At 38.0% G+C, this 26,195-nt stretch overlaps 1 protein-coding gene across 2 annotated transcripts in view; it reads right to left on the bottom strand.

Moving 5' to 3' along the window:
• The window catches only part of CCDC73 (coiled-coil domain containing 73), a 186,055-nt gene that overhangs the window by 40,028 nt on the left and 119,832 nt on the right, over window positions 1-26,195 (bottom strand). Inside the window, exons 10-12 of one of the 2 annotated variants that reach the window (XM_054441614.2) lie at window positions 11,501-11,629; window positions 10,636-10,695; window positions 9,786-9,869 (exon numbers count right to left, since the gene is read on the bottom strand). In XM_054441614.2, coding sequence (XP_054297589.2) covers window positions 9,786-9,869; window positions 10,636-10,695; window positions 11,501-11,629 — 273 coding nt within the window. Of the gene's footprint in view, window positions 1-9,764; window positions 9,870-10,635; window positions 10,696-11,500; window positions 11,630-26,195 lie in introns of both variants that reach the window. The other variant, XM_054441615.2, reaches the window with a different exon arrangement.

Raw genomic sequence — 26,195 nt, 5'->3', positions numbered from 1 at the left:
AGGTGATTTTTGTCACTGTGTGAACATCACAGAGTGTACTTACACAAACCTAGATGGTATAGCCTACTAATGATATAGTCTACACGTAGACTATATGGTATAGCTTATTGCTCCTATGCTACAAACCTGTACAGCATCTTTCTGCACTGACTAGTGTAGGCAACTGTAACAAAATAGTATTTTTATAACTAAGGATATCTAAACATAGAAAAGGTACAGTAAAAATGAGGTATAAAAGATTAAAAATGGTACACATGTAACTATATTAAGGTACTTACCATGAACGTTGCTCTGGGTGAGTCAGTGAGGGAGTGGTCAGTGAATGTGAAGGTCTAGGACATTATTACTCACCAACATAGGCTTTATAAATGCTGTATACTTAGGCTACACTAAATTTTTTTAATTTTTTCTTTCTTCAATAATAAATCAAGCTAAGTTGACTTTATAAACTTTTTTTCACTTTTTGACTCTTTTGAAATAACACTTAGCTTAAAACACAAAGATTGTACAGCTGTATAAAAATATTTTCTTTCTTTATATCCTTATTCTATAAGCTTTCTTTCTATTTTTAAATTTTTATATTTTTCCTTTTTAAACTTTTTGGTCAAAAACTGAGATACATCATCACAGCACTATTCACAATAGCAAAGGCATGGAATCAACCTAAATGCTCATCAACAGTAGACTGGAGAAAGAAAATTTGGTACATATACACCATGGAATACGACAGAGCCATAAAAAGAATGAGATCATGTCCTTTGCAGCAACATGGATGGAGCTGGAGGCCATTATCCTAAGAAAACTAACACAGGAACAGAAAACCAAATACCACATGCTCTCACTTATAAGCGGGAGCTAAACGTTGAGCACATATAGACACAAAGAAGGGAACAATGGACACCAGGGCCTACTTGAGGGTGGAGGGAGATCAAAAAACTACCAATCAGGTACTATACTTATTATCTGGGTGACGAAATAATCTGTACACCAAACCTATGTGACACTCAATTTACCTATGTAACAAACCTGCACATGTACCTCTGAACCTAAAAGTTAAAAATACATATATGTAACATAAAATTTACCATTTTAACCATTTTTAGGTGTATAATTCAGTGGCACTGAGTATATTCACAATGTTGTGCAACTATCACCACTATCCATGTTCAGAACTTTTTCATCATCTCAAATAGAAATTCTGAATCCATTAAACAGGAGCTCCCATTTCCCCTCCCCAGTTGTTCATTTTAACAAATACATGTGTCCATGTAACTCCCAGAAGATATAGAGAACAGTTTTATTACTTCCAAAAGTTCCCTTGGGCCACTTTGCAGCACCCCTATTCTTCACTGACCATCAATAATCTGTTTTCTGTCTCTCTAATTGTGGCTTTTGTAGAATGCCCTATAAATGGAATCACGGAACAACACTGTATGTAGCCTTTTGAGTCTGGCTTCATCTACTTAGCAAAATGCATTTGAGATTCATCCATTTTGTTGTGTGAATCAGTAGTTGGTTCTCTTTTACTGCTGAGTAATCTGTTGTATGGATGCACCATAGTTAGTTTATACATTGACCTCTGGGTTGAACATTTATGCTGTTTCTAGTTTTTAATGAATATTAATAAAGCCACTGTAAATATTATTTAAAAAAAACTAACACACAAACACACACATTAGCCTAGGCCTACACGAGTCAGGATTATCAATATTATGTCTTCCGCCTCCACATATTTTCCCTCTGGAAAGTCTTCAGGGGCAGTAATACCCATAGAACTGTCATCTCCTATCATAATACTCCCTTTTCTGGAATACTTCCTGAAGGACCTGCCTAAGGCTGTTTCACAGTTAACTTTTTTTTTCTTTTTCTTTTCTTTCTTTTTTTTTTTTTTTTTTGAGACAAAGTCTTGCTCTGTTGCCCAGGCTGGGCTGCAATGGCGCAATCTCGGCTCACTGCAACCTCCATCTCTCAGGTTCAAGCGATTCTCCGGCCTCAGCCCCCTGAGTAGCTGGGATTACAGGTGCATACCACCACACTGGCTAATTTTTGTATTTTTAGTAGAGACGGAGTTTTACCATGTTGGTCAGGCTGGTTTCGAACTCTGGACCTCGTGATCCGCCCGCCTTGGCCTCCCAAAGTGCTGGGATTACAGGCATGAGCCACCACGCCTGGCCAACTTTTTTTTTTTTTTTTCTAAAATAATGATAAGTAGTATAGTATAATAAATACATAAACTGGTAACATAGTCATTATTATCATTATCAAGTATTATGTACTATATATAATTGTATGTACTACACTTTTATATGACAGTGCAGCAGGTTTGTTTATACCAGCATTACCAACAAACGTGAGTAATGTGTTGTGCTATGACAATATGATGGGTATGATACTAGCAGATGATAGGAATTTTTACCTCCATTATAATCTTATGGGGCCACCATCTTACAAGTGGTCTGTCATTGACAAAACATTGTTATGTGGTGCATAACTATAAAACAGAGTAGTTTCTAAATATTTATAGTGTGTATAATAGATGCTGAGTACTTTAACATTCTAACAAATTTTTTTTTACTGATAACATACTGTATTTTAGAAGATAAACAAATAAAACTTTAGAGAAGATATGGGAGAATAAAACACAGTCTCTATCCTAGTAATAGTAAATGACCAAGAACATCATGCTCTTAAAACAGTGCACTAGCAATATCAATCGTTTCTTGTCTGCACCCAATAACTCTATCTAAAGGAAACTGCCTACTTCAGGTATTCTCTCGATTTCAGTTTTTTGGAGACATCCATCCTTCCATTACAATTTTGACCTACTTCTCTCTCTCAGCCATACAAATAGGTTATCTCTGAGGATACCCTTTTTCAGTTCTGTCATGAGTCTCCTCTTTCCCAGATCCCATAGTTTCCTGTCTTGGTTTACTCCCTTGTCTTGGTAGAGCAAACATTCTATTACTTCTTGATAAAGGAGGCATAGGGTGGTAAATTTTTTGAGAACCTATATGTCTGAAGATGTCTTGATTCTACCAATACTTGGCAATTTGTTTGGCTAAATACAATACAACTCTGCTTCAGAAATCAATTTTTTCCCAACATCTGAAGGCATGGTTCTATTGTCTTCTAAGTTCCAGTGTTGCCACTGAGAAGTCTGAAACCTTGTGTTACCACTCTCATTCTTAATCCCTGTACATGACCTACTTTCTTGTACAATTTTAGAATCTTTTCTTTATGTGTTGTACAAAATTTCATAATGATATGCATTGGTATTGGGCAAGACCAACTTACATCTGTCAGGCCTGGATGACTTTTTTGTATTAATTCTTTGGTCATTTCCTCTCCCTCTATTTTCTCTCTTCTCTCTCTGACACTCACCAGACATCTTGAACTGACCCCCCAATTTCCTTTCCTGTTTTCCATCTTTTTGTCTTTTGGTTCTACTTTTTAGCAGACAGTATTATCTTCCAACCTTTCCTTTGCACTTTTTATGTCTGCATATATATTTATCTAAAGGGCTCTCTTTTATTCTCTGAGTTTCTTTATAAACTCAAAATTCTTGTTTTGTAGATTAACATATTCCCTTTAACTAAATATACCTTCTTAGTTTCTACAAGGTTTTTTCATTATCCTATTTGTTTTGTCTGTTTTTCATATTGGAGGCTGTATTAGGTTGTTCTTGCATTGCTAAAGAAATACCTGAGACTGGGTAATTTATAAGAAAAGAAGTTTAATTGGCCCATGGTTCTGCAGGCTGTACAGGAAGCATAGCACTGGCATCTGCTTCTGGCGAGGCCTAAGGAAGCTTTTACTCGTGGTGGAAGGTGAAGTGGGATCTTGCACATCACATGGTGAAAGCAGGAGCAAGAGCAAGGCACGCAGGTGCCACACACTTTTAAACAACCAGATCTTGTGAAAACGAGATCATTCACTATCTTGAGGACAGCACCAAGCCATGAGGAATCCGCCCCCGTGACGCACACACCTCCCACCAGGCCCCACCTCCAACATTGGGGATTATATCTCAACATGAGATTTGGGTGGATAAATATCTAAACCATATCAGAGGCTTTCTTCAAATGTCCAGTAATCCTTAACTACCTAATCATATTTTAAAATGAGGTATTAAAATGCCGGCTGAAAGTTTTGTCAAATGGTAAGTTTCACTGTGGATTGATCTGGCTGAGCTATATCACTGGGAAAGCTTAACTGTAGCAGCTATAGTCTTTTCTCTCAGGCAGGTTAGCTTCCCCTGAAAGGAATCTTCCATTTTTCTGCCAGAGAATTAGGCTAGCTGCCCTCTAAATGAGGATACTGGGCTGGAAGGTCTCACTATTTAGAATTCAGACTTCCAACCTCTTGTCAGTATCATACTCGTAGTAGTAAACTGATAAATTAGCTCTCAAAAAAAAAAAAAAAAAAGCCTGATTTGAGGCATTTGCCATTTTCATTCATGTTAAATATTCACATCATAGTTAATTTCAAACTACCATTGGTTTAACAACCAGTTCACAAAATTCCTTAATATCTAACAACCAGCTCCCAATGGCAAAAGCTAGCTCCAGCAAACCACTAGATCCCCTTCCCCCGCAAAACCTCAGCTGTTCCTCAGATTCTCCAACAGAAACCTCCAATCTTCTGCAAAGTAGGAGAGGAGCACTGTCTACTTGGGCAGGGTGGGAAAGAGAATATGGGATTGCAATGGCTTCTTATATAGATTTAGTTTCTGGCTTCAGCTGCATACTGTACTTCTAGAGGCACATGATACTTGCAAATCCTGACCATTTCTGCATCTTTGATTTTGTTTCTACTTCTTCTCTTGTGCTAAGTAAATTACCATTGTCCATCTGGTTCCCACTTTTTAATACTATTACTGTTTCTTCCCCATTTCCTTGTCCTTGTGGATATATTAGTGTCATTTTATTGCCATTTCAAAAATATGTAATGTGGGGTTAAACATGCTTAACTAGAAGTCCTGACCAGGCAATACCTAAACTTGGAAAGACTATGAGTTTATTCATGTTCATCTTTCAGTCATTAAGAAAATTTAATGAGCTCCTACGATGTGCCAGACACTGTTTTAGGTTTTTATGCTACATCAGTGGAAATGTTGCTGTCCTTATGGAGTTTATATATATATATATATATATATATATATATATATATATATATATATATATTTTTTTTTTTTTTTTTTTTTTTTTTTTTGAGACGGAGTTTCACTCTTGTTGCCCAGGCTGGAGTGCAATGGTGCAATGGTGCAATCTCAGCTCACTGCAACCTCTGCCTCCCAGGTTCAAGCAATTCCCCTGCCTCAGGCTCCCGAGTAGCTGGGATTACACGCATGTGCCATGACGCCCATCTAATTTTGTATTTTTAGTAGAGACGGGGTTTCACCATGTTGGTCAGGCTGGTCTTGAATTCCTGACCTCAGGTGATCCACCCACCCAGCCTCCCAAAGTGCTGGGATAACAAGCGTGAGCCACTGTGCCAGGCCATGGAGCTCATATTCTATCAGGGATTGTTTCCTGGCCTTTTGGCTAAGATTAAGTATAGCATATTCTATTAGGAAATTATTTGGGGTATTTTTGCATCTGGATAACAGAGAGAGCTGATCTAGCAATTTTGTTAGATCAGCTACACTAAGACCACAACTCTTAACTTGACCCTTCATGAGCTCTAAGTCCGGTACTTATGTACCATTGAATTCTACAGCGCCTACGGTAGTCATAAATATGTAGTTATGTGTGTCTCTGAGTTAATGGTGACTGTAAATATAATTCCAGGATCTTTTGACTATGACTACCAATAACTTAGATAATCCAAATGCCTCTCTCTTTTGAAAACCATCTCTGAAAAAAATTGATATTGTGAAAGTTCAAAATGAAGCCATTTGCTAATGCTTTAATCTTCCAAAAACTAAATGATCCTAATTAATACTATGAAAAAATACTATGAAAAAAACTAAGTATATTATTCTTGTTAATACTGTGACTACTGGAACATAACTATGCTTATAACTGGACTAAACTATAATTAAATCACAATAGAAAGTATTTCCTATCATGAAAATTTAGCTTTCTATACTCTAAATTTTACTACTAGGAAAGTAAGACAGATGACAGCATGATTGCAGAGCACTGAAAAACAGGTGGCCATTATCAAGAGTAATGATCCCTTTTAGTACAGGTAGAATGAGAATGCTCCTCAAGAAAACACTTGAGATATCTATGCAACATAATCCTCAGCAACAGTTCAACATTAATATTTTGTTATGCTTATTTCAGTGGTTCTCAGATACCAGTCTGCAGACAAGTACTGATCCATGACAAAACATTCACCAGTCCAAGGCAAAAAATGTCAATATAAGGTCATCAAATGTCTTTTCTTATAAAGGACTATCCTTTATCCTGAGATTATGTCCTTAATATATGTTTGATGTTAAAATGTTCTCTTTCATAAAATGATAGTAATGATAGATTGTATTGTTTGCATTTTTAATATCTTTACTTATCAAAATAAAAAGCTGACAATTCTGTTTTTGACAATACTTTAAAATGTTAGTTTATAAAATCTAGCTTCTCTATGTACTATCAAGGTTCAGGTAATACTTGTGGCAGTTAAAGAGAAAGGCATTTGAGAGTAAAAGAGAGAGGCATTTGATTATCTAATGATTGGTAGTCACAGTCAAAATATCCTGGAATTATATTTATAGTCACCATTAAATCAGAGAAACACATAACTGTATATAGGTTCTGTAGAATTCAGCAGTATGTAAGTACTGGACTTAGAGCTCATGAAGAGACAAGTTAAGAGTTATGATCTTAGTATAACTGATCTAACAAAATTGCTAGATAAGCTGCCATAGATCTAGGAAAAATATCTTAACAGTATGTTATAGAAATAGTGCTGGATTAGAATCACGACAGATTTAATCCTAATTTTGCCACTAATTTTGAGGCTTTGAACCACACTGCCTACATTTCCTGGGTCTCTCTTTTCATTAAACGAAATAGTTGGATTAGATGATCTTTAATATTGTGTTTGGCCTACAAATCTATGTTTCAGCTCATTTATTTGGATTAGAAGATGCTCTTGGTAACAGCTATTCATAAAGAACCTAGTTAAATTATATCATATGTTGCTTGGGAGAAGGTTCAACATATTAGAGAAATAGTTCCAATTATCTAACTATAGAGTGGGCAGGGGAGATGGGAGGTGAGTACTTGCTAATAGCTGGACTTTCAGAGAAACTTTTTTTGCTAGTCTTATATTGGAATAGATGAAGGGATTAAAAGAAGGGAGAGGTCTGACACCAGGATACCACCTCTCCCTCCCTCTTCTATAGTATTTGGGACACGTAAGAGAAATAAGGAAGGCAAAACTTTCGTTACATGATAAGCCATAGAACATCAATGGTGAGGAAATAATAAATGTTGCATTGCTCAGGTTCAATTTGGTTCCATTCAATGATAGACTCTGCATAATTTGTTGTGCCTGGTACGAAATGAAAAACACAGGGAAAAAAGTGCTACTAAAGGTACTAAAATATACAACTTTTTCCTTTCTTTGCAGCCCCTCCCTCTCTTTCAATTTGTCATGGTGCTTTTTATTTTCTATTTAATATCATGATCCTCTAGGCTTGGGGATACTCACCAGGCAAATGCAGACCCTCATAAGGTGCCTAAGGGCCTAATCACACAACTCAGCACGAGTGAGAGCCACCAGCTACCAGGTTCCCTGTCCTGCCAGCTGTTAGACCCAACTACTATGTCCTGGACATGGGTGGGGAAGAGAATCTTCCCTTCCCATGGGGCCTTCACCCCAACCCATGGCAAATGGGGGTGACTCTCAAGGGACTGCAACTGCCAGGAGGTATGCACTCAGTACCTGGACGGGGGATTCATCCTCCCTGCAGACCCCCACCAAGTCACCTGCCTAACACTTTAAGGCACTGCCAACCTGCAACAAAGACAACTGTTGTTATGTCTCACCCCAAAATACTGTGGGGTACATGCACACAACCTAGGCCCTCCCTGCCTGCACCTACACCCCAACCAAAGAGTAAAGGTCAACAGTAGAACACAGACCTTTCCCCACAAATGTGACCCAGTCAAACTGCACCAGTGGCAGGACGGGAACGAGGAGTAGGAGGCAAAGCAGGACGTAGGTCCCCAGAGGGTGGAAGAGCCAGCAGCCAAGAACCAGTCCTGGGACGTAGTGGAAATACCTGAGCTGAGGATCCAAGCCCCTAGCACATGCTCCATTACCATTAGACTTCATTTACAAAATGTAAATTCAAAATAAAATCTTCAAGACAGTGACCACGAAACATTAAACCTGAAGCAGAAGGCCATTCTGAGTGTGGGTCCCTATGATGCCGGTGTACTGGTCATACTCATGAAATTGGCCCTGGCCTTGATTGATGGTAGTTTTTATGTGGGAGGTAATTGTAGTTTTCTTGGGAAATGTTCAGCTTTACCCTGAACCCCTTCAGAAGGATAGAAGTATCTTCTACTGGCCACCCCAGTGGAACATATCCCCAACCCCTTTTCTGAATTGGACATCTCATCGCTTGGCCCAGTGGCTTACAGGGCAGTTCCTGCTCCTCCACTAATCTCCATGGTTCCTTCATGTGAAGCCAAAGAACCACTAAGGTTTTTTAAGAATAATACACTTCAAGCTCCATTGGCACAAATTACTCTAAAAACTTTCCTTTTTGAAATTTGTAGGCCAAAACTGGGCATCAGTTGATATGTTCTTGGTAAACTTCCAAACTCCAAGAAACATATGCCTAGTTGGCTGTGGTAGTGGGCACCTGTAATCCCAGTTACTTGGGAGGCTGAGGCAGGAGAATCGCTTGAACCCAGGAGGTGGAGGTTGCAGTGAGCCAAGATCATGCCACTGCACTCCAGCCTGGGTGACAGAGCAAGACTCCATCTCAAACCAAAAAAAAAAAAAGAAAGAAAACAAAACAAAACAAAAGAAATACATGCCAACCGCTTCCACATGAACTTATCACATTTTACTTTACTGGTAACACTAGAGTGGACCTTCACCTTTCTATAGCATTTCAAGCATCTAGCCAGGGAACAAAAGGCAGTCTCCCCTTCTTGTATCTCAGTCCCTACAAGAGATTTTCCTGTACATTTCTTCACTCAGCTTTATAAGGGGAAATCCTGCCTCTGCTAAGGATGTAAGAGAAAAAGCCTCTTTTTGAACTCTGCACTCCCAAATTATCAATGGCCAACAATGTCTTCTCCTTCCCAGTCATTTCCTTATATATACTGGAAAGAGGATGATGAGGTGTTTGTTGTGGTAACAGCGCCAATTTTATCATATTCCTGTGAAGAGAGATCTACCCCAAACTTCGGAGAGCTGGCTGAATGCTCTCTTAAACTGCAATTGACACTTTCACCTTTTATTTTCCATGTTAGATTGTGACCACAATTCTAAGACAAAAAAAAAAAATCCTACTCGTTCTGTTGTAAGAGTGGATTTTTCATTTTGTAAAATTAAGTCAGATACTTGATAAAATTTAACATTTCACTAGTGACATAAATGTTGAATAATATATGTTCATTACTTTAGACACTGAAAACAAGTTGATGAAAGAAGTCAATATCTTACCCCTAGAATTCAAAATAATCTCAATAAAACTGGACAGAAAAATAAACTAAACAGGAATTTAATTAGATGAAAATATACTAAAACACAGATAGATAGATAGATAGATAGATAGATAGATAGATAGATAGAACCTGATTATTTTCTTTTAGCACCTTCAATTCTGCCTCCATTTCAGTATTAGCTTGAATTTGTTGCCGAAGTAACTGCTGCATATGTTGGAAAGAAATGATGATATCCTTTGAAAATACACAAATATGATATATCAATTTAAAAGTTTTAAGATAGGTATGTTTCTAAGATCATTCTTCACATACATTTTCTAGTTTCCTAACTCATTGTATTTATAGTTTAATTTCAATACTTTATATTAAACTAATGGCACATCTAATGGTATCTAAAATAATTTCTATTACATTATTTCCAAGAGTCCCTCAAATAATTAACAAAGTTTTTTGGAATAAACTGTGGATTCTAAGACACATGTGAAGAATTCAAAACTAAAATAAAGATTTTTTGGCTCGCCACCCCCCAACAGTAAATATATCACTACTAAAACGTCATATGAGGTATAATATTATAAAATGTCATAATGGGCTAGGGTGTCATGGCATACATTCAGAGTCAAATGGAGGAAAAGCAGAAGAGAAAAAAGAAACAGGAGGAATATTCTTTCACACATCTTTTAAAAAATGGAATAATTATAAGCATCCAATAGACTCAAATGAGAGTATAATGTCCTGAAAAAGTATGCACTACACATAAATAAACTTCAATAATTATTTGTTAGGGTATCACTGGTCTAATCTATCAAGGAAAAAAATCTAAGGTATTTTTTAATGAAAGTATATTGAGACTGATTTTAAAAAGTATACACATGCACATTTAATACACATTAACTGAGTGCCTACTATGTGCTATGCATGATTCCACTTAACTTATTTTTTACATTTTATCTGATTTTTAGAATATTTACTGGCTTCCAAATATCTTATGATAGCTTACCTGTTTTTCTTCTTGAATACGGGTAATCTCTTCATTAATCTTCTCATTTAATTCCAATTCCTTTAAAATTTGAATAGTTTTAAAGTTATGATATAAAACTCAGCAAATTCTACATTCAATTCAGTACTAAATAAATTTTGGAGTGTTATGACCTATTACTACCCCCAGAGTACCCACATTTGTTTTTTTGTTTGTTTATTTGTTTGTTCGTTTTGAGACTGTGTCTCGCTCTATCACCCAGTCTGGAGTGCAGTGGTGCGATCTTGGCTCACTGCAACCTCCACCTCTTGGGTTCAAGCGGATTCCATGCCTCATCCTCCCAAGTAGCTGGGATTACAGATGCCCACCACTACGCACAGCTAATTTTTGTATTTTTAGTGGAGACGGGGTTTCATCATGTTGGCCAAGCTGGTCTCGAACTCCTGACCTCAAGTGATCCACCCACCTCAGCCTCCTAAAGTGCTGGGATTACAGGCGTAAGTCACTGCACCCGGCCCAAAGTACCCACATTTGTTTGTGGTTTAAACAGTGACTTCAGTGAACTGAAGAAGATATTATATACCAACATAGGTTGGTGCAAACTTGTAAATGTTAAAAACTATAAACTCATCTCCAAAGCTATCCTGGAGATACCATTGTACCACAAGATTACTCAAAACCATATTCAAGTAGAAATAAAGTAGTCCTAGCCAAATCTTATTGTCCTAAAGTCTATGGCAAAAATTAATAAAAAAGCAGATTCATAATACCTTTAACTATGCATATTGACTTTGCAAAGACAGAATATTTTTGTGTTACAATCCTGAAATCTCATAAGTTTTATTGAAAATATTAATGTTATAAACAAATACATTTAATAAAATACCATGTTGAGTCTTTCTTGAAGTTCTTGAAATTTTTGTTCTTTAATTGTTAGATTGATGTTTTCTTCTCCCATCTTATATTGACATGTGACTTTGGACTTTATCAAGTCTGAGGCTGCTTTTTTTAGTTCCTTAATAAGAAACATATCAAACAGAAAATTCAGTACACATATTTCACTAAAACAAGGTACTTTCCTGACAGTTTCAAAGTTCATCCTTAAGCCTATAATTATAATTTGTTATATTTCATATATCAAGATAATACTACTGGTCCATTAAAGTGTATTTTCCCTAGTTCCCTTGCAAGATTAGCCAAGGTGGGAACATAATCTGTGGTTGTGGATCAGGCAAAGTTAATCAATCATAAAGAGATTGACTGCATGACTTTGAATCTTAAAAGGAGTGTACTAACAAAATCAACTAACTAACCAGAAGTACAGTGTTTCCATTATTTATTAAACAAACATCTTCTGAGATAAAAAGATAACAAGGAAATCTCAATTCCCAAATTGATTAGCCTCTAATAGGAAAAATTATGTAAGAAATAATTACAATACAATGTAATGAGTGCTATATTAGAAAAATGTAAAAAACATAAACTGAGTACATCAACAAGGTATTACATGCGAAAGGTGCTATTTGAACTGAATCTTTTTAAAGATAAATTTGCAAAGAAGACAACAAAGGGGTAGGCATTCAGGCAAAAGGTTCTACACGCACAAAGCCACAGAAACATGAAAGAGCATGATATTTTTCAGGGAAACAGAACTAATAAGATATGACTGGAGCTAATGTGTTATTTCAGGGGACAGAGTAGAATATTAGTAGTTGTGGCTAGAAATTTGGCAGGATTCAAATATTGAGAAGGACTTGTATGTTACACTAAAGAGTTTGAATGTTATACTATAAAAAAAAAAATGGGGAATTAACCACTGAAGGATTCTGAGTAGAAGAATGACATAACAAAATTTGCATTTTAGAAAAATAACTCTGGCAGTGTTGTGGAGGGTGGAACTGAAGGATGTAAAAGCAGTCTTCATTTATGAAGTTACATGTTCATTGAGTTTAGCAGATACCAATCAAACACATTAAAATCTTGAAATACCAACTTTTGAATTAGTGTGCAATTGATTGTGCTGTTCTTCTGTGTATATTGACTATATTAAATACTCAAGAATCTGATTTTCAGTCTCAGCTACACAGTATCTGAACTCCCTTATAAAGTTAGTACCTGGCATCTTTGCTTCTCTGGTAGGCAGTGGGCAGTTTTTCTTTTTTCTTTTTTTTTTTTTTTTTTTTATTTGAGACAGAGTCTTGCTCTGTCGCCCAGACTGGAGTGTAGTGGCACAATCTCGGCTCACTGCAAGCTCTGCCTCCTGGGTTCATGCCATTCTTCTGCCTCAGCCTCCCGAGCAGGTGGGACTACAGGCGCCCACCACCACGCCTGGCTAATTTTTTTTGTATTTTTAGTAGAGACAGGGTTTCACCATGTTAGCCAGGATGGTCTCGATCTCCTGACCTTGTGATCCACCCACCTCGGCCTCCCAAAGTGCTGGGATTACAGGCGTGAGCCACCGCGCCCAGCCAGTTTTTCTACATTATAAGAGCCGACTGCCTATCAGAGAAGCAAAGATGCCAGGTACCAGCTTTATAAGCATGAGGCTAGGCTCTGCTAATCTGATGCACCTGTCTTGGATACTGGATTAGTTATCACAAAAAAACAAGGACTACTGCAAATCCATCTGTGGGTAGATAGTCAGGGAAGTGTAGTAACTTCAAGCTTCTATGGGTGAGTGATACCGCAGCAGCAGCAGCAGCAGCATCCACTATGGTCAGCAATGATGGTATAAGCTGTGATATACAGTATTCAAGAGTGGAAGCTGGTTTTATGCTATGGTCTTGGATACTGCATAGCCTCCCTTGTTTGTAATCATTTTTCAAGTCCGAGATGACCAATGCCCTTCCAATAAATTCCTTTGCTGACTAAATCAGTGTGCAATTAAGAATCCTGACTACTTCACTTTTTTAAAAGTCTTAAGAACTGGATAAACAACAAACTTTTGACTCTTTTGTAGAAGTAAGTTGATTTATTAGAGTGGTGACATTATAGGAAATTTTTATTTTCTTCATTATGTGATTAGTATTTTCTATTTTTCATAAAATAAAAACATTTTTTGTAGTTTTAAAATCGTATTTAAGCTGTAAAAACAGGTACTATCACTTAGAGAGTTATTGGAGGATAAAAAATGGAAAATGACTCAATCCTAAGAAAAATTCATAGATTAGAGAAGAAGCCAGTATATAAGGCTGAGAAATAAAATCAACTGAGATAGGAGGAAACCCAAAAGGAAGCTGAAAGAGGAGCAGTAGAAAACAGGGCTACTAATACCTTCAAAGTTCTACATGTTACAGCTTTAGCCACCCAGGGAAAAACTCACCCAAGTATATCCTAACTCCAAATTCAAAATCCAGGAGAAAGGACTCATTGGTCTTAGTTCAAATACACCTTTGGATATGTACACTGCAAAAAATGACTGCTAAAGTAACCATGTGAGTCAAGGGCTCTATTCTTAGAAAAGCAGGCAGACAAATTGATGTCTGGCATAAAGAGAACAATTAGTATATATCAAAGGAATGAACGAAAGTTTGAATGAAGGGGGTAGACCTTGAGCTGGGCCTTGAAGAATGAGTAGTATAGTGGATATCCTCCATTTATCACTCCTGATTCACTTCCCACCCTTTCTCCACACTGCTCTGTGCCCTATGCGGCTGATATCTGTGGGTATAGCAAACTCTCTGCCTTCTGGCTCCTGATTGGGTTAAATCTGTGGGAGGTACTAGTAGATCAGTAGGCTATAAAGAGAAACAGAATGAGGTATTTTACCAGCTCCCTCCTTACTAACCACAAATTGGCAATAGCTCTATATCTGTATCAAAGATCACAGCTAATCCTAGTGATTTGGGAGGCTAAGGCAGGAGGATTGCTTGAAGCCAAGAGTTCAAAACTAGACTGGGCAACAAAGCAAGACCCTGTCTCTAAATAAATAAAAAAATAAGCCAGGCATGACGGTGTATGCATCTGGTCCTAGCTACTCGGGAAGCTGAAGCTGGAGGATCACTTGAGCCTAGGAGTTCAAAGCTGCAGTGAGCGATAATTGTGCCACAGCGACCCCCACCACCCCCATCTCTTAAAAATAAAAACCCATCCCCTACCCTCGTCTCTTTAAAAAAAAAGAAAGAAAAAGAAAAAGAAAAAAAAAGCCCGCAGCTTCTGCCTTAGGCTTTCTTCTGCAGCTATAGCTACAGCTCTTTCCAGATTCCAGCATCTGCTTCATTCTCATATCTCTTCAGGTACAGGTGTGTTAATCATTCTCCCACTACTTTTATCTGTGGGGTGCTTCACCATCCCTTGTTGTTTTCCCTTACCTCTGTCTACAACTACGTAAATAGCTTATTCATTAATCTTTTCTCAATTACCATTCCAATGTGCCACCTATTTCCTGGTCCAACCCTGTTTAGTACAAGTACATTGAGAGAAAGCATTTCAAGTATGGGAAGGGATGTAGAGGAAAACAAAACCAAAAGGCAGAAAGAACTAAGAATTATGCTAATGGCAAAAAGAATTTTGGCTAAAATAGAATGGGAGATGCTTGTTAAGAAGCAATAACAAACAATATTGAACACGTAGAATGGACCAGATCATGAAAGCTCTGGAAAGCCAATTAAAGCAGCCTGGGACTTGATTTGGTAGGCAAAGGAGAATTATTTATCATTTCTTCTACATATACCAAGTACCTCCTGTGTGTCAGGCACATAGAAGTTAAATCACTATCTTAGTAAACTTAGTCTGGCAAAAAGAATGAATAAAAACTTGAGAAAAGAACACTGGCTAAGAGGCTATTACATTAATCCAGGCATGAGATGATGAGTATCTATAGTATTGAAAAATGGAGAGTAAAAAATATGAGACATTCTAAAGAAAAATATAATAGACTGAACAAAGAGAATAAAGGAAAAAGATGGGTCAAAAATGAGTCAAAGATGATTCTAGAGTGACTAAGTGAAACTGGAAAAAAGGAAAAGGTGACCATGAAATGTGAAAGGAAGAAACATAAAAATGGAAAGGAAATAGAAAGTGTGCTTCACTAATGGAAGAGACAAAAAGTATATTTAAAATTACACAAAATAAGAGACAGAAAATTTCCTGAGACAGACTCTTTCAAAAGCCAAAAAAATACAAATTATTAAGCCTGAACCATAGGTTAACTATTCTCAGAAAAGTCCTTCATTTACATTTTTTTCAAATTACAAAAGGCTGAACATGAGGAATTCCCTCAAATAAAGTTTCAATGTATCAGTGATGATTCACCTTCACAGGTAGCAAGATAGCTTCCTTTGAAAGGAGAGTTGCATGAATTTTTTTTCAGAGGTAGAGTGGATGGGAGAGTGAAGAATCCAATGTGTGACTTGTTAACCCTGAAGTTACAATAAGTCACAAAAGGAGATGATCTACAGGTAGTTGAACATATAGAACCAGAGATTAAGAGAAATGTGAAACTGAAAAACTATGTATGCCGTCATGCACATGACGTGAATGGTTGACTTAAGAAGTCTGAGCTCACTGAAACAAAGACTTTGAAAAAAGCAAAACTCTATCCCAAAACTCTATCCTTATAGAGTTTTGGAAGAATGGAGGAAAAAGATAATCAGGGAGTCAGAGGAATTTATTTTAGAGTAGACGACCTTGGAAAAGTTAACTATGACATAAATGTCATAAAACCAATCATTTTATGTTTTAAACATCCATAAATTTGTACAAAACACAATATTTGGTAATGAAAAACACAAAGTGTCAGTAACACTTAGGATGCTTTAGCTATAAATATCAGAAAACCATAACTAAACCACAAAATAATCAGGAAATTTACTATCCTATAACAGGGACCACAAAGTTAGGAAGGCTGGTTGACCTGGATACTCGATATAGTTCAATATAGACTAGTTATTTTCATGTCTCCACTTTCCATTCTTGGGCCTCTTCCTTAGACTATTAACAAGAGGCCAATTCAGGTATTATATGGCAACTGTATAATTCTGGGACTCATTAAAGAGAAAGAAAATGTTTCCTTGAACTACTTCTTGCTTGCCAGAATTGGATCACATGCTCATTCCTGAACCAAACACTGCCATGAGGAATGGAGTAATATTAATTGGCTTGGAGACGGAATGAGGTGGAATGAATGCTGGGGAATTATCACAATGTCAGTTACAAGAACAGTTTCAGCTAATGTTATAAAAATTACAGATTGTTTAGAATACTACTGATTACAACCATTATGCAAAACAAAGTGAGGCAAGGTGGAAAATCTTTTTTATAAGCTGCTTGACATTAATTCACCCAGTCTCTTTGGGTCAGTTCGCTCTACAAAAAAAAAAAAAAAAGGTTGGATCCAGTTAACCACTTTCAAATCATGCCCTGAGAAGTTTTAGCAGTTCCATGGTACCCCTCCAGGGCTGCTAACAGAGACGAGAAGCCAACAGGTATAGCTCCAGGATTCTTCCAACCCTTCCTTCAACCACAAAGGCTCTACCTTTATTTGCTTCAGTATTGAGCTTCTACATCTTTTCAAAGTGCTTTTTCATACATTTTATAATTTTATATTTATTATACATATATAAAACAGGAAAGGCAGATATTACTGTATTTCTATTACAAATGAGAATACCGGTTGGGTGTGATGGCTCATACCCATAATCCCAGCACTTTGGGAGGCTGAGGCAGGAGGAATGCTTGAGCCTAGGAATTTAAGACCAGCCTGGGCAACATAGTGAGAACCCATCTCTAAAAAAAAAACAAAAATTAGTCAGGCATAGTGGCATGCCTCTGGTCACAGCTACTCAGGAGGCTGAGGTAGGAGGACTGCTTGAGCCCAGGTGTTCACCAGCACTGCAGTGAGTTGTGATATCGCACCACTGCACTCCGGCCTGGGCAACAGAGTGAGACCCCGACTCAAAAAAAGAGAGAGAGAGAATACAAAGGGGGTAAAGAAGAAAAGCAACACCAGTATGCTTTGGGCCATGTACCTCCTTGGGATGGCTACAGTTGAAAGGTTTAACTTTTAAAGAAAAGGTGAAGTAATGACTTAATATAAACAGAAGAAAAAGAAACATCATGCAGGGAATTCCACATAAGCGGGAACAGTCTAATGGACTGGGTGAAGGTCTAGAGGTAATACGTTTGGGTATGTCATGGTAAAGATGACAGAAAAGGATCCTCTGGTTGGAGAAAGGGGAAGGCTGAATGAAAAAGCCCAAAAGAAGCAGAATATCGAATACCTTCAAGGTGGTGACATGCTAGTCTGCAGTTCTGCAGTGTGAAGGAATATAAGGAGCTGGTAGTTTAGGAGCATGAATTGTCAACAATGTCCCCTTTTATTTTATTTTTTTAAGCTTTTAATTTTTATTCATCTCTTCATCAATTGGAGTGAATAGACAATTTTTTTTATTATACTTCAAGTTCTATGGTACATGTGGACAATGTGCAGGTTTGTTACATATGCATACATGTGCCATGGTGGTTTCCCGCACCCATTAACTTGTCATTTACATTAGGTATCTCTCCTAATGCTATCCCTCCCCCCTCCCCCCACCCCACGACAGGCCCTGGTGTGTGATGTTCCCCTTCCTGTGTCCAAGTGTTCTCATTGTTCAATTCCCGCCTGTGAGTGAGAACATGCGGTGTTTGGTTTTTTGTCCTTCCGATAGTTTGCTGAGAATGATGGTTTCCAGCTTCATCCATGTCCCTACAAAAGACATGAACTCATCCTTTTTTATGGCTGCATAGTATTCCGTGGTGTATATGTGCCACATTTTCTTTTTTTTTTTATTTTATTATTATTATACTTTAAGTTTTAGGGTACATGTGCACAATGTGCAGGTTTGTTACATATGTATACATGTGCCATGTTGGTGTGCTGCACCCATTAGCTCGTCATTTAGCATTAGGTATATCCCCTAATGCTATCCCTCCCCCCTCCCCCCACCCCACAACAGTCCCCAGAGTGTGATGTTCCCCTTCCTGTGTCCATGTGTTCTCATTGTTCAATTCCCACCTATGAGTGAGAACATGCAGTGTTTGGTTTTTTGTCCTTGCGATAGTTTGCTGAGAATGATGGTTTCCAGCTTCATCCATGTCCCTACAAAGGACATGAACTAATCATTTTTTATGGCTGCATAGTATTCCATGGTGTATATGTGCCACATTTTCTTAATCCAGTCTATCATTGTTGGACATTTGGGTTGGTTCCAAGTCTTTGCTATTGTGAATAGTACTGCAGTAAACATACGTGTGCATGTGTCTTTATAGCAGCATGATTTATAATCCTTTGGGTATATACCCAGTAATGGGATGGCTGGGTCAAATGGTATTTCTAGTTCTAGATCCTTAAGGAATCGCCACACTGTCTTCCACAATGGTTGAACTAATTTAAAGTCCCACCAACAGCGTAAAAGTGTTCCTATTTCTCCACATCCTCTCCAGCTCCTGTTGTTTCCTGTCTTTTTAATGATCACCATTCTAACTGGTGTGAGATGGTATCTCATTGTGGTTTTGATTTGCATTTCTCTGATGGCCAGTGATGATGAGCATTTTTTCATGTGTCTTTTGGCTGCATAAATGTCTTCTTTTGAGAAGTGTCTGCTCATCTCCTTCGCCCACTTTGTGATGGGGTTGTTGTTTTTTTTTTCTTGTAAATTTGTTTGAGTTCTTTGTAGATTCTGGATATTAGCCCTTTGGCAGATGAGTAGATTGCAAAAATTTTTTCCCATTCTGTAGGTTGCCTGTTCACTTTGATGGTAGTTTCTTTTGGTGTGCAGAAGCTCTTTAGTTTAATTAGATCCCAATTGTCAATTTTGGCTTTTGTTGCCATTGCTTTTGGTGTTTCAGACATGAAGTCCTTGCCCATGCCTATGTCCTGAATGATATTGCCTAGGTTTTTTTCTAGGGTTTTTATGGTTTTAGGTGTAACATTTAAGTCTTTAATCCATTTTGAATTAATTTTTGTATAAGGTGTAAGGAAGGGATCCAGTTTCAGCTTTCTACATATGGCTAGCCAGTTTTCCCAGCACCATTTATTAAATAGGGAATCCTTTCCCCATTTCTTGTTTTTATCAGGTTTGTGAAAGATCAGATGGTTGTAGATGTGTGGTATTATTTCTGAGGGCTCTGTTCTGTTCCATTGGTCTGTATCTCTGCTTTGGTACTAGTACCATGCTGTTTTGGTTACTGTAGCCTTATAGTATAGTTTGAAGTCAGGTAGCGTGATGCCTCCAGCTTTGTTCTTTTGGCTTAGGATTGTCTTGGCAATGTGGGCTCTTTTTCGGTTCCATATGAACTTTAAAGTAGTTTTTTCCAATTCTGTGAAGAAAGTCATTGGTAGCTTGATGGGGATGGCATCGAATCTATAAATTACCTTGGGCAGTATGGCCATTTTCACCATACTGATTCTTCCTACCCATGAGCATGGAATGTTCTTCCATTTGTTTGTGTCCTCTTTTGTTTCATTGAGCAGTGGTTTGTAGCTCTCCTTGAAGAGGTCCTTCACATTGTTTGTAAGTTGGATTCCTAGGTATTTTATTCTCTTTGAAGCAATTGTGAATGGGAGTTCACTCATGATTTGGCTCTCTGTTTGTCTGTTATTGGTGTATAAGTATGCTTGTGATTTTTGCACATTGATTTTGTATCCTGAGACTTTGCTGAAGTTGCTTATCAGCTTAAGGAGATTTTGGGCTGAGACGATAGGGTTTTCTAAATATACAATCATGTCATCTGCAAACAGAGACAACTTGACTTCCTCTTTTCCTAATTGAATACCCTTTATTTCTTTCTCTTGCCTGATTGCCCTGGCCGGAACTTCCAACACTATGTTGAATAGGAGTGGTGAGAGAGGGCATCCCTGTCTTGTGCCAGTTTTCAAAGGGAAGGCTTCCAGTTTTTGCCCATTCAGTATAATATTGGCTGTGGGTTTGTCATAAATAGCTCTTATTATTTTGAGATATGTCCCATCAATACCTAATTTCTTGAGAGTTTTTAGCATGAAGGGCTGTTGAATTTTGTCAAAGGCCTTTTCTGCATCTATTGAGATAATCATGTGGTTTATGTCATTGGTTCTGTTTATATGCTGGATTACATTTATTGATTTGCATATGTTGAACCAACCTTGCATCCCAGGGATGAAGCCCACTTGATCATGTTGGATAAGCTTTTTGATGTGCTGCTGGATTCGGTTTGCCAGTATTTTATTGAGGATTTTTGCATCAATGTTCATCAGGGATATTGGTCTAAAATTCTCTTTTTTTGTTGTGTCTCTGCCAGGCTTTGGTATCAGGATGATGCTGGCCTCATAAAATGAGTTAGGGAGGATTCCCTCTTTTTCTATTGATTGGAATAGTTTCAGAAGGAATGGTACCAGCTCTTCCTTGTACCTCTGGTAGAATTCGGCTGTGAATCCGTCTGGTCCCAGACTTTTTTTGGTTGATAGGCTATTAATTACTACCTCAATTTCAGAGCCTGTTATTGGTCTATTCAGGGATTCAACTTCCTCGTTTAGTCTTGGGAGGGTATATGTGTCCAGGAATGTATCCATTTCTTCTAGATTTTCTAGTTTATTTGCATAGAGGTGTTTATAGTATTCTCTGATGGTAGTTTGTATTTCTGTGGGATCAGTGGTGATATCCCCTTTATCATTTTTTATTGTGTCTATTTGATTCTTCTCTCTTTTCTTCTTTATTAGTCTTGTTAGTGGTCTATCAATTTTGTTGATCTTTTCAAAAAATCAGCTCCTGGATTCAATGATTTTTTGAAGGGTTTTTTGTGTCCCTATCTATTTCATTTCTGCTCCGATCTTAGTTATTTCTTGCCTTCTGCTAGCTTTTGAATGTGTTTGCTCTTGCTTGTGATGTTAGGGTGTCAATTTTAGATCTTTCCTGCTTTCTCTTGTGGGCATTTAGTGCTATAAATTTCCCTCTACACACTGCTTTAAATGTGTGCCAGAGATTCTGGTATGTTGTGTCTTTGTTCTCGTTGGTTTCAAAGAACATCTTTATTTCTGCCTTCATTTCGCTATGGACCCAGTAGTCATTCAGGAGCAGGTTGTTCAGTTTCCATGTAGTTGAGCAGTTTTGAGTGAGTTTCTTAATCCTGAGTTCTAGTTTGATTGCACTGTGGTCTGAGAGACAGTTTGTTATAATTTCTGTTCTTCTACATTTGCTGAGGAGTGCTTTACTTCCAACTATGTGGTCAATTTTGGAATAAGTGTGATGTGGTGCTGAGAAAAATGTATATTCTGTTGATTTGGGGTGGAGAGTTCTGTAGATGTCTATTAGGTCTGCTTGGTGCAGAGCTGAGTTCAATTCCTGGATATCCTTTTTAACTTTCTGTTTCGTTGAGCTGTCTAATGTTGACAGTGGGGTGTTAGAGTCTCCCATTATTATTGTGTGGGAGTCTAAGTCTCTTTGTAGGTCTCTAAAGACTTGCTTTATGAATCTGGGTGCTCCTGTATTGGGTGCATATATATTTAGGATAGTTAGCCCTTCTTGTTGAATTGATCCCTTTACCACTATGTAATGGCCTTCTTTGTCCCTTTTGATCTTTGTTGGTTTAAAGTCTGTTTTATCAGAGACTAGGATTGCAACCCCTGCCTTTTTTTGTTTTCCATTTGCTTGGTAGATCTTCCTCCATCCCTTTATTTTGAGCCTATGTGTGTCTCTGCACGTGAGATGGGTCTCCTGAATACTGCACACTGATGGGTCTTGACTCTTTATCCAATTTGCTAGTCTGTGTCTTTTAATTGGAGCATTTAGCCCATTTACATTTAAGGTTAATATTGTTATGTGTCAGTTTGATTCTGTCATTATCATGTTAGATGGTTATTTTGCTTGTTAGTTGATGCAGTTTCTTCCTAGCATTGATGGTCTTTACAATTTGGCATGTTTTTGCAGTGGCTGGTACTGGTTGTTCCTTTCCATGTTTAGCGCTTCCTTCAGGAGCTCTTGTAGGGCAGGCCTGGTAGTGACAAAATCTCTCAGCATTTGCTTGTCTATAAAGGATTTTATTTCTCCTTCACTTATGAAGCTTAGTTTGGCTGGATATGAAACTCTGGGTTGAAAATTATTTTCTTTAAGAATGTTGAATATTGGCCCACACTCTCTTCTGGCTTGTAGAGTTTCTGCTGAGAGATCAGCTCTTAGTCTGATGGGCTTCCCTTTGTGGGTAACCTGACGTTTCTCTCTGGATGCCCTTAACATTTTTTCTTTCATTTCAACTTTGGTGAATCTGACAATTATGTGTCTTGGAGTTGCTCTTCTCAGAGAGTATCTTTGTGGCATTCTCTGTATTTCCTGAATTTGAATGTTGGCCTGCCTTGCTAGGTTGGGGAAGTTCTCCTGGATAATATCCTGCTGAGTGGTTTTCAACTTGGTTCCATTCTCCCTGTCACTTTCAGGTACACCAATCAGACATAGATTTGGTCTTTTCACATAGTCCCATATTTCTTGGAGGCTTTGTTCATTTCTTTTTACTCTTTTTTCTCTAAACTTCTCTTCTCGCTTCATTTTATTCATTTGATCTTCAATCACTGATACCCTTTCTTCCAGTTAATTGAATCGGCTACTGAAGCTTGTGCATTCGTCATGTAGTTCTCGTGCCATGGTTTTCAGCTCCATCAGGTCATTTAAGGACTTCTCCTAACTGATTATTCTAGTTAGCTATTCATCTCATCTTTTTTCAAGGTTTTTAGCTTCTTTGCGATGGGTTCGACCTTCCTCCTTTAGCTCGGAGAAGTTTGATCATCTGAAGCCTTCTGCTCTCAACCCATCAAAGTCATTCTCCATCCAGCTTTGTTCCACTGCTGGCAAGGAGCTGCGTTCCTTTGGAGGGGGAGAGGTGCTCTGATTTTTAGAATTTTCAGCTTTTCTGCTCTGTTTTTCCCCATCTTTGTGCTTTTATCTACCTTTGGTCTTTGATGATGGTGACGTACAGATGGGGTTTTCGTGTAGATGTCCTTTCTGTTTGTTAGTTTTCCTTCTAACAGTCAGGACCCTCAGCTGCAGGTCTGTTGGAGTTTCCTGGAGGTCCACTCCAGACCCTGTTTGCCTGGGTATCACCAGCGGAGGCTGCAGAACCGCGAATATCACTGAACAACAAATGCTGCCTGATTGTTCCTCTGGAAGCTTCGTCTCGGAGGGGCACACGGTCGGCCGTGTGAGGTGTCAGTCTGCCCCTACTGGGGGGTGCCTCCCAGTTAGGCTACTCGGGGTCAGGGACCCGCTTGAGGAGGCAGTCTGTCCATTCTCAGATCTCAAACTCCGTGCTGGGAGAACCACTACTCTCTTCGAAGCTGTCAGACAGGGATATTTAAGTCTGCAGAGGTTTCTGCTGCCTTTTGTTTGGCTATGCCCTGCCCCTAGAGGTGGAGTCTACAGAGGCAGGCAGGCCTCCTTTAGCTGCAGTGGGCTCCACCCAGTTCGAGCTTCCTGGCTGCTTTGTTTACCTACTCAAGCCTCAGCAATGGCGGGTGCCCCTCCCCCAGCCTTGCTGCTGCCTTGCAGTTCGATCTCAGACTGCTGTGCTAGCAGTGAGCAAGGCTCCGTGGGTGTGGGACCCTCCGAGCCAGGTGCAGGATATAATCTCCTGGTGTGCCATTTGCTAGGACCATTGGAAAAGCGCAGTATTAGGGTGGGAGTGACCCAATTTTCCAGGTGCCAGATGTCACAGCTCCCTTGGCTAGGAAAAGGAATTCCCTGACCCCTTGCGCTTCCCGGGTGAGGCGATGCCTCACCCTGCTTCGGCTCACGCTTGGTGGGCTGCATCCACTGCCCTGCACCCACTGTCCAACAAGCCCCAGTGAGATGAACCCGGTACCTCAGTTGGAAATGCAGAAATCACCTGTCTTCTGCATCGCTCACACTGGGAGCTGTAGACTGGAGCTGTTCCTATTCAGCCATCTCGGAACCGCCCCCACAACAATGTCCCCTTTTTATAAATATATTATTCCTAATGGAGAATACAGGAGAGAAAAAACTTATGTGAATGAATTGCTTGTGCTGCTATTATTATCAGTGGAATGGTTAAGATCGCAGGTTCTACAGACAAAATTTGTCTGTGTTCCAATCTTGGCTCTCTTTTCCTTGTTGTATAACTTTAGGCAACTTACTTAGTAACTTCATTTTGCTTTAAGTTCCTCATCTATAAAATGGAGATAATAAATAAAAAGTCCCTGGCATGTAATAATCCATGCAACCAGTATTTGAGCATCTACCATGTGCAAGGCATTGTTACCTATTACTTCTACTAAGCCGAATTCAAGGGATTCTGTAATTGCTACAGCTGCATTGTGATGTAGAATTATTTTCCCTACTTGTAAAATAAAGTACTCTCAAGTATTAATAAATGGCATGAATATTTAAGTATTCCTTTATGTATTTAAATAATTAAGATTAATTATCTCATAGCTGGTAACAATAAAGGTTTTCCTATAGACCATAAGCTCCTCAAGAAAATGTACCATGTTTCATACTTAAATATCCTGTAGTACTTTTAATAGATTCAAAGATCTAAGAGAAACTAAAAATTATAATAAATGTAAGTAGAAAAGGGTAATGAACATGATATAAAGAAAAACGTGATTTACCTTTGTCTAATATAAAAGTTGATAAAATCAAAGGTTTGATTTACTCAGGATAAAAGTAAATGGCAAAAAAAAAACTACTTGATGAGAGCAGTCATATCACTCAAGCATACTATTGTTAATGACACAAAGGTTCATGGTCAATTAGCAAGGTTGCTTAGAAAGTGGTACATGTAAGTATAGTGAGAGTTCAATCACTGATTGAACTAGCTACTTTACTCCATTCAAGGTAACAACCACAGCCCTTTACATCACCATGTTACACATAGATGTTCCTGATTTAAGTGTGAACAGACAAGTGCGGTTTTATTACCAATACTGCCAAAATAAAGGTTAGTAGACGGTGAGTGGTAAACATTATGTTAAATATGTTAACAGCATATTTTATGGCTAGAGAAAAACCTTTACTGTTGTAACCAGCAGCCCTAAACTGTGAGTTTAAAATAAGTAAATTTTGAATAAGTTCAGATGCAAGTACACAGTAGAAAACAAGTATAATAAATAATTATTCAAGTCCATAGGCCAGATGGTCTTTGACTTAACTTATTGAACAAAATAACTTATTGAATTCATAATTTCCACTGTGGAAAAATATTCAAAAACATGAAATAATTTTAAAAACTATGGATACTGAAGGATATAAAAATAAATCTAGTTGTTTCAGTAATTAACGTCTTAAAAAATTATGAAATTAATTTAAAGGTAAAATACCTGCTACAAAACCCTAAAGATTTCATCCAAATTCATATTTATAGGGTATTTGACTGATATTTGTATTGTTTTGTAGTACAGAGTTTAACATCAGAATAACAAAAGGAAATCTTTTATGCTCAACTGATTTTTTTAATTTTTAATTTTTACGGGTACATAGGTGTATATATTTATGGGGTATATGAAATGTTCTGATATAGGTATGCAGTGTGTAATAGTCACATCATAGAAAATGGGGTACCCACCCCCTGAAGGATTTATCATTTGTGTTATAAAAAAACCAATTACACTCTTTTAGTTA

Source organism: Pongo pygmaeus, chromosome 9 (assembly GCF_028885625.2).
Source record: "Pongo pygmaeus isolate AG05252 chromosome 9, NHGRI_mPonPyg2-v2.0_pri, whole genome shotgun sequence".
In the NCBI taxonomy this organism is placed as follows: domain Eukaryota; kingdom Metazoa; phylum Chordata; class Mammalia; order Primates; family Hominidae; genus Pongo; species Pongo pygmaeus.
The sequence above is the reverse complement of the archived record's forward strand: the minus strand, read 5'-3'. Positions and strand labels throughout refer to the sequence as shown.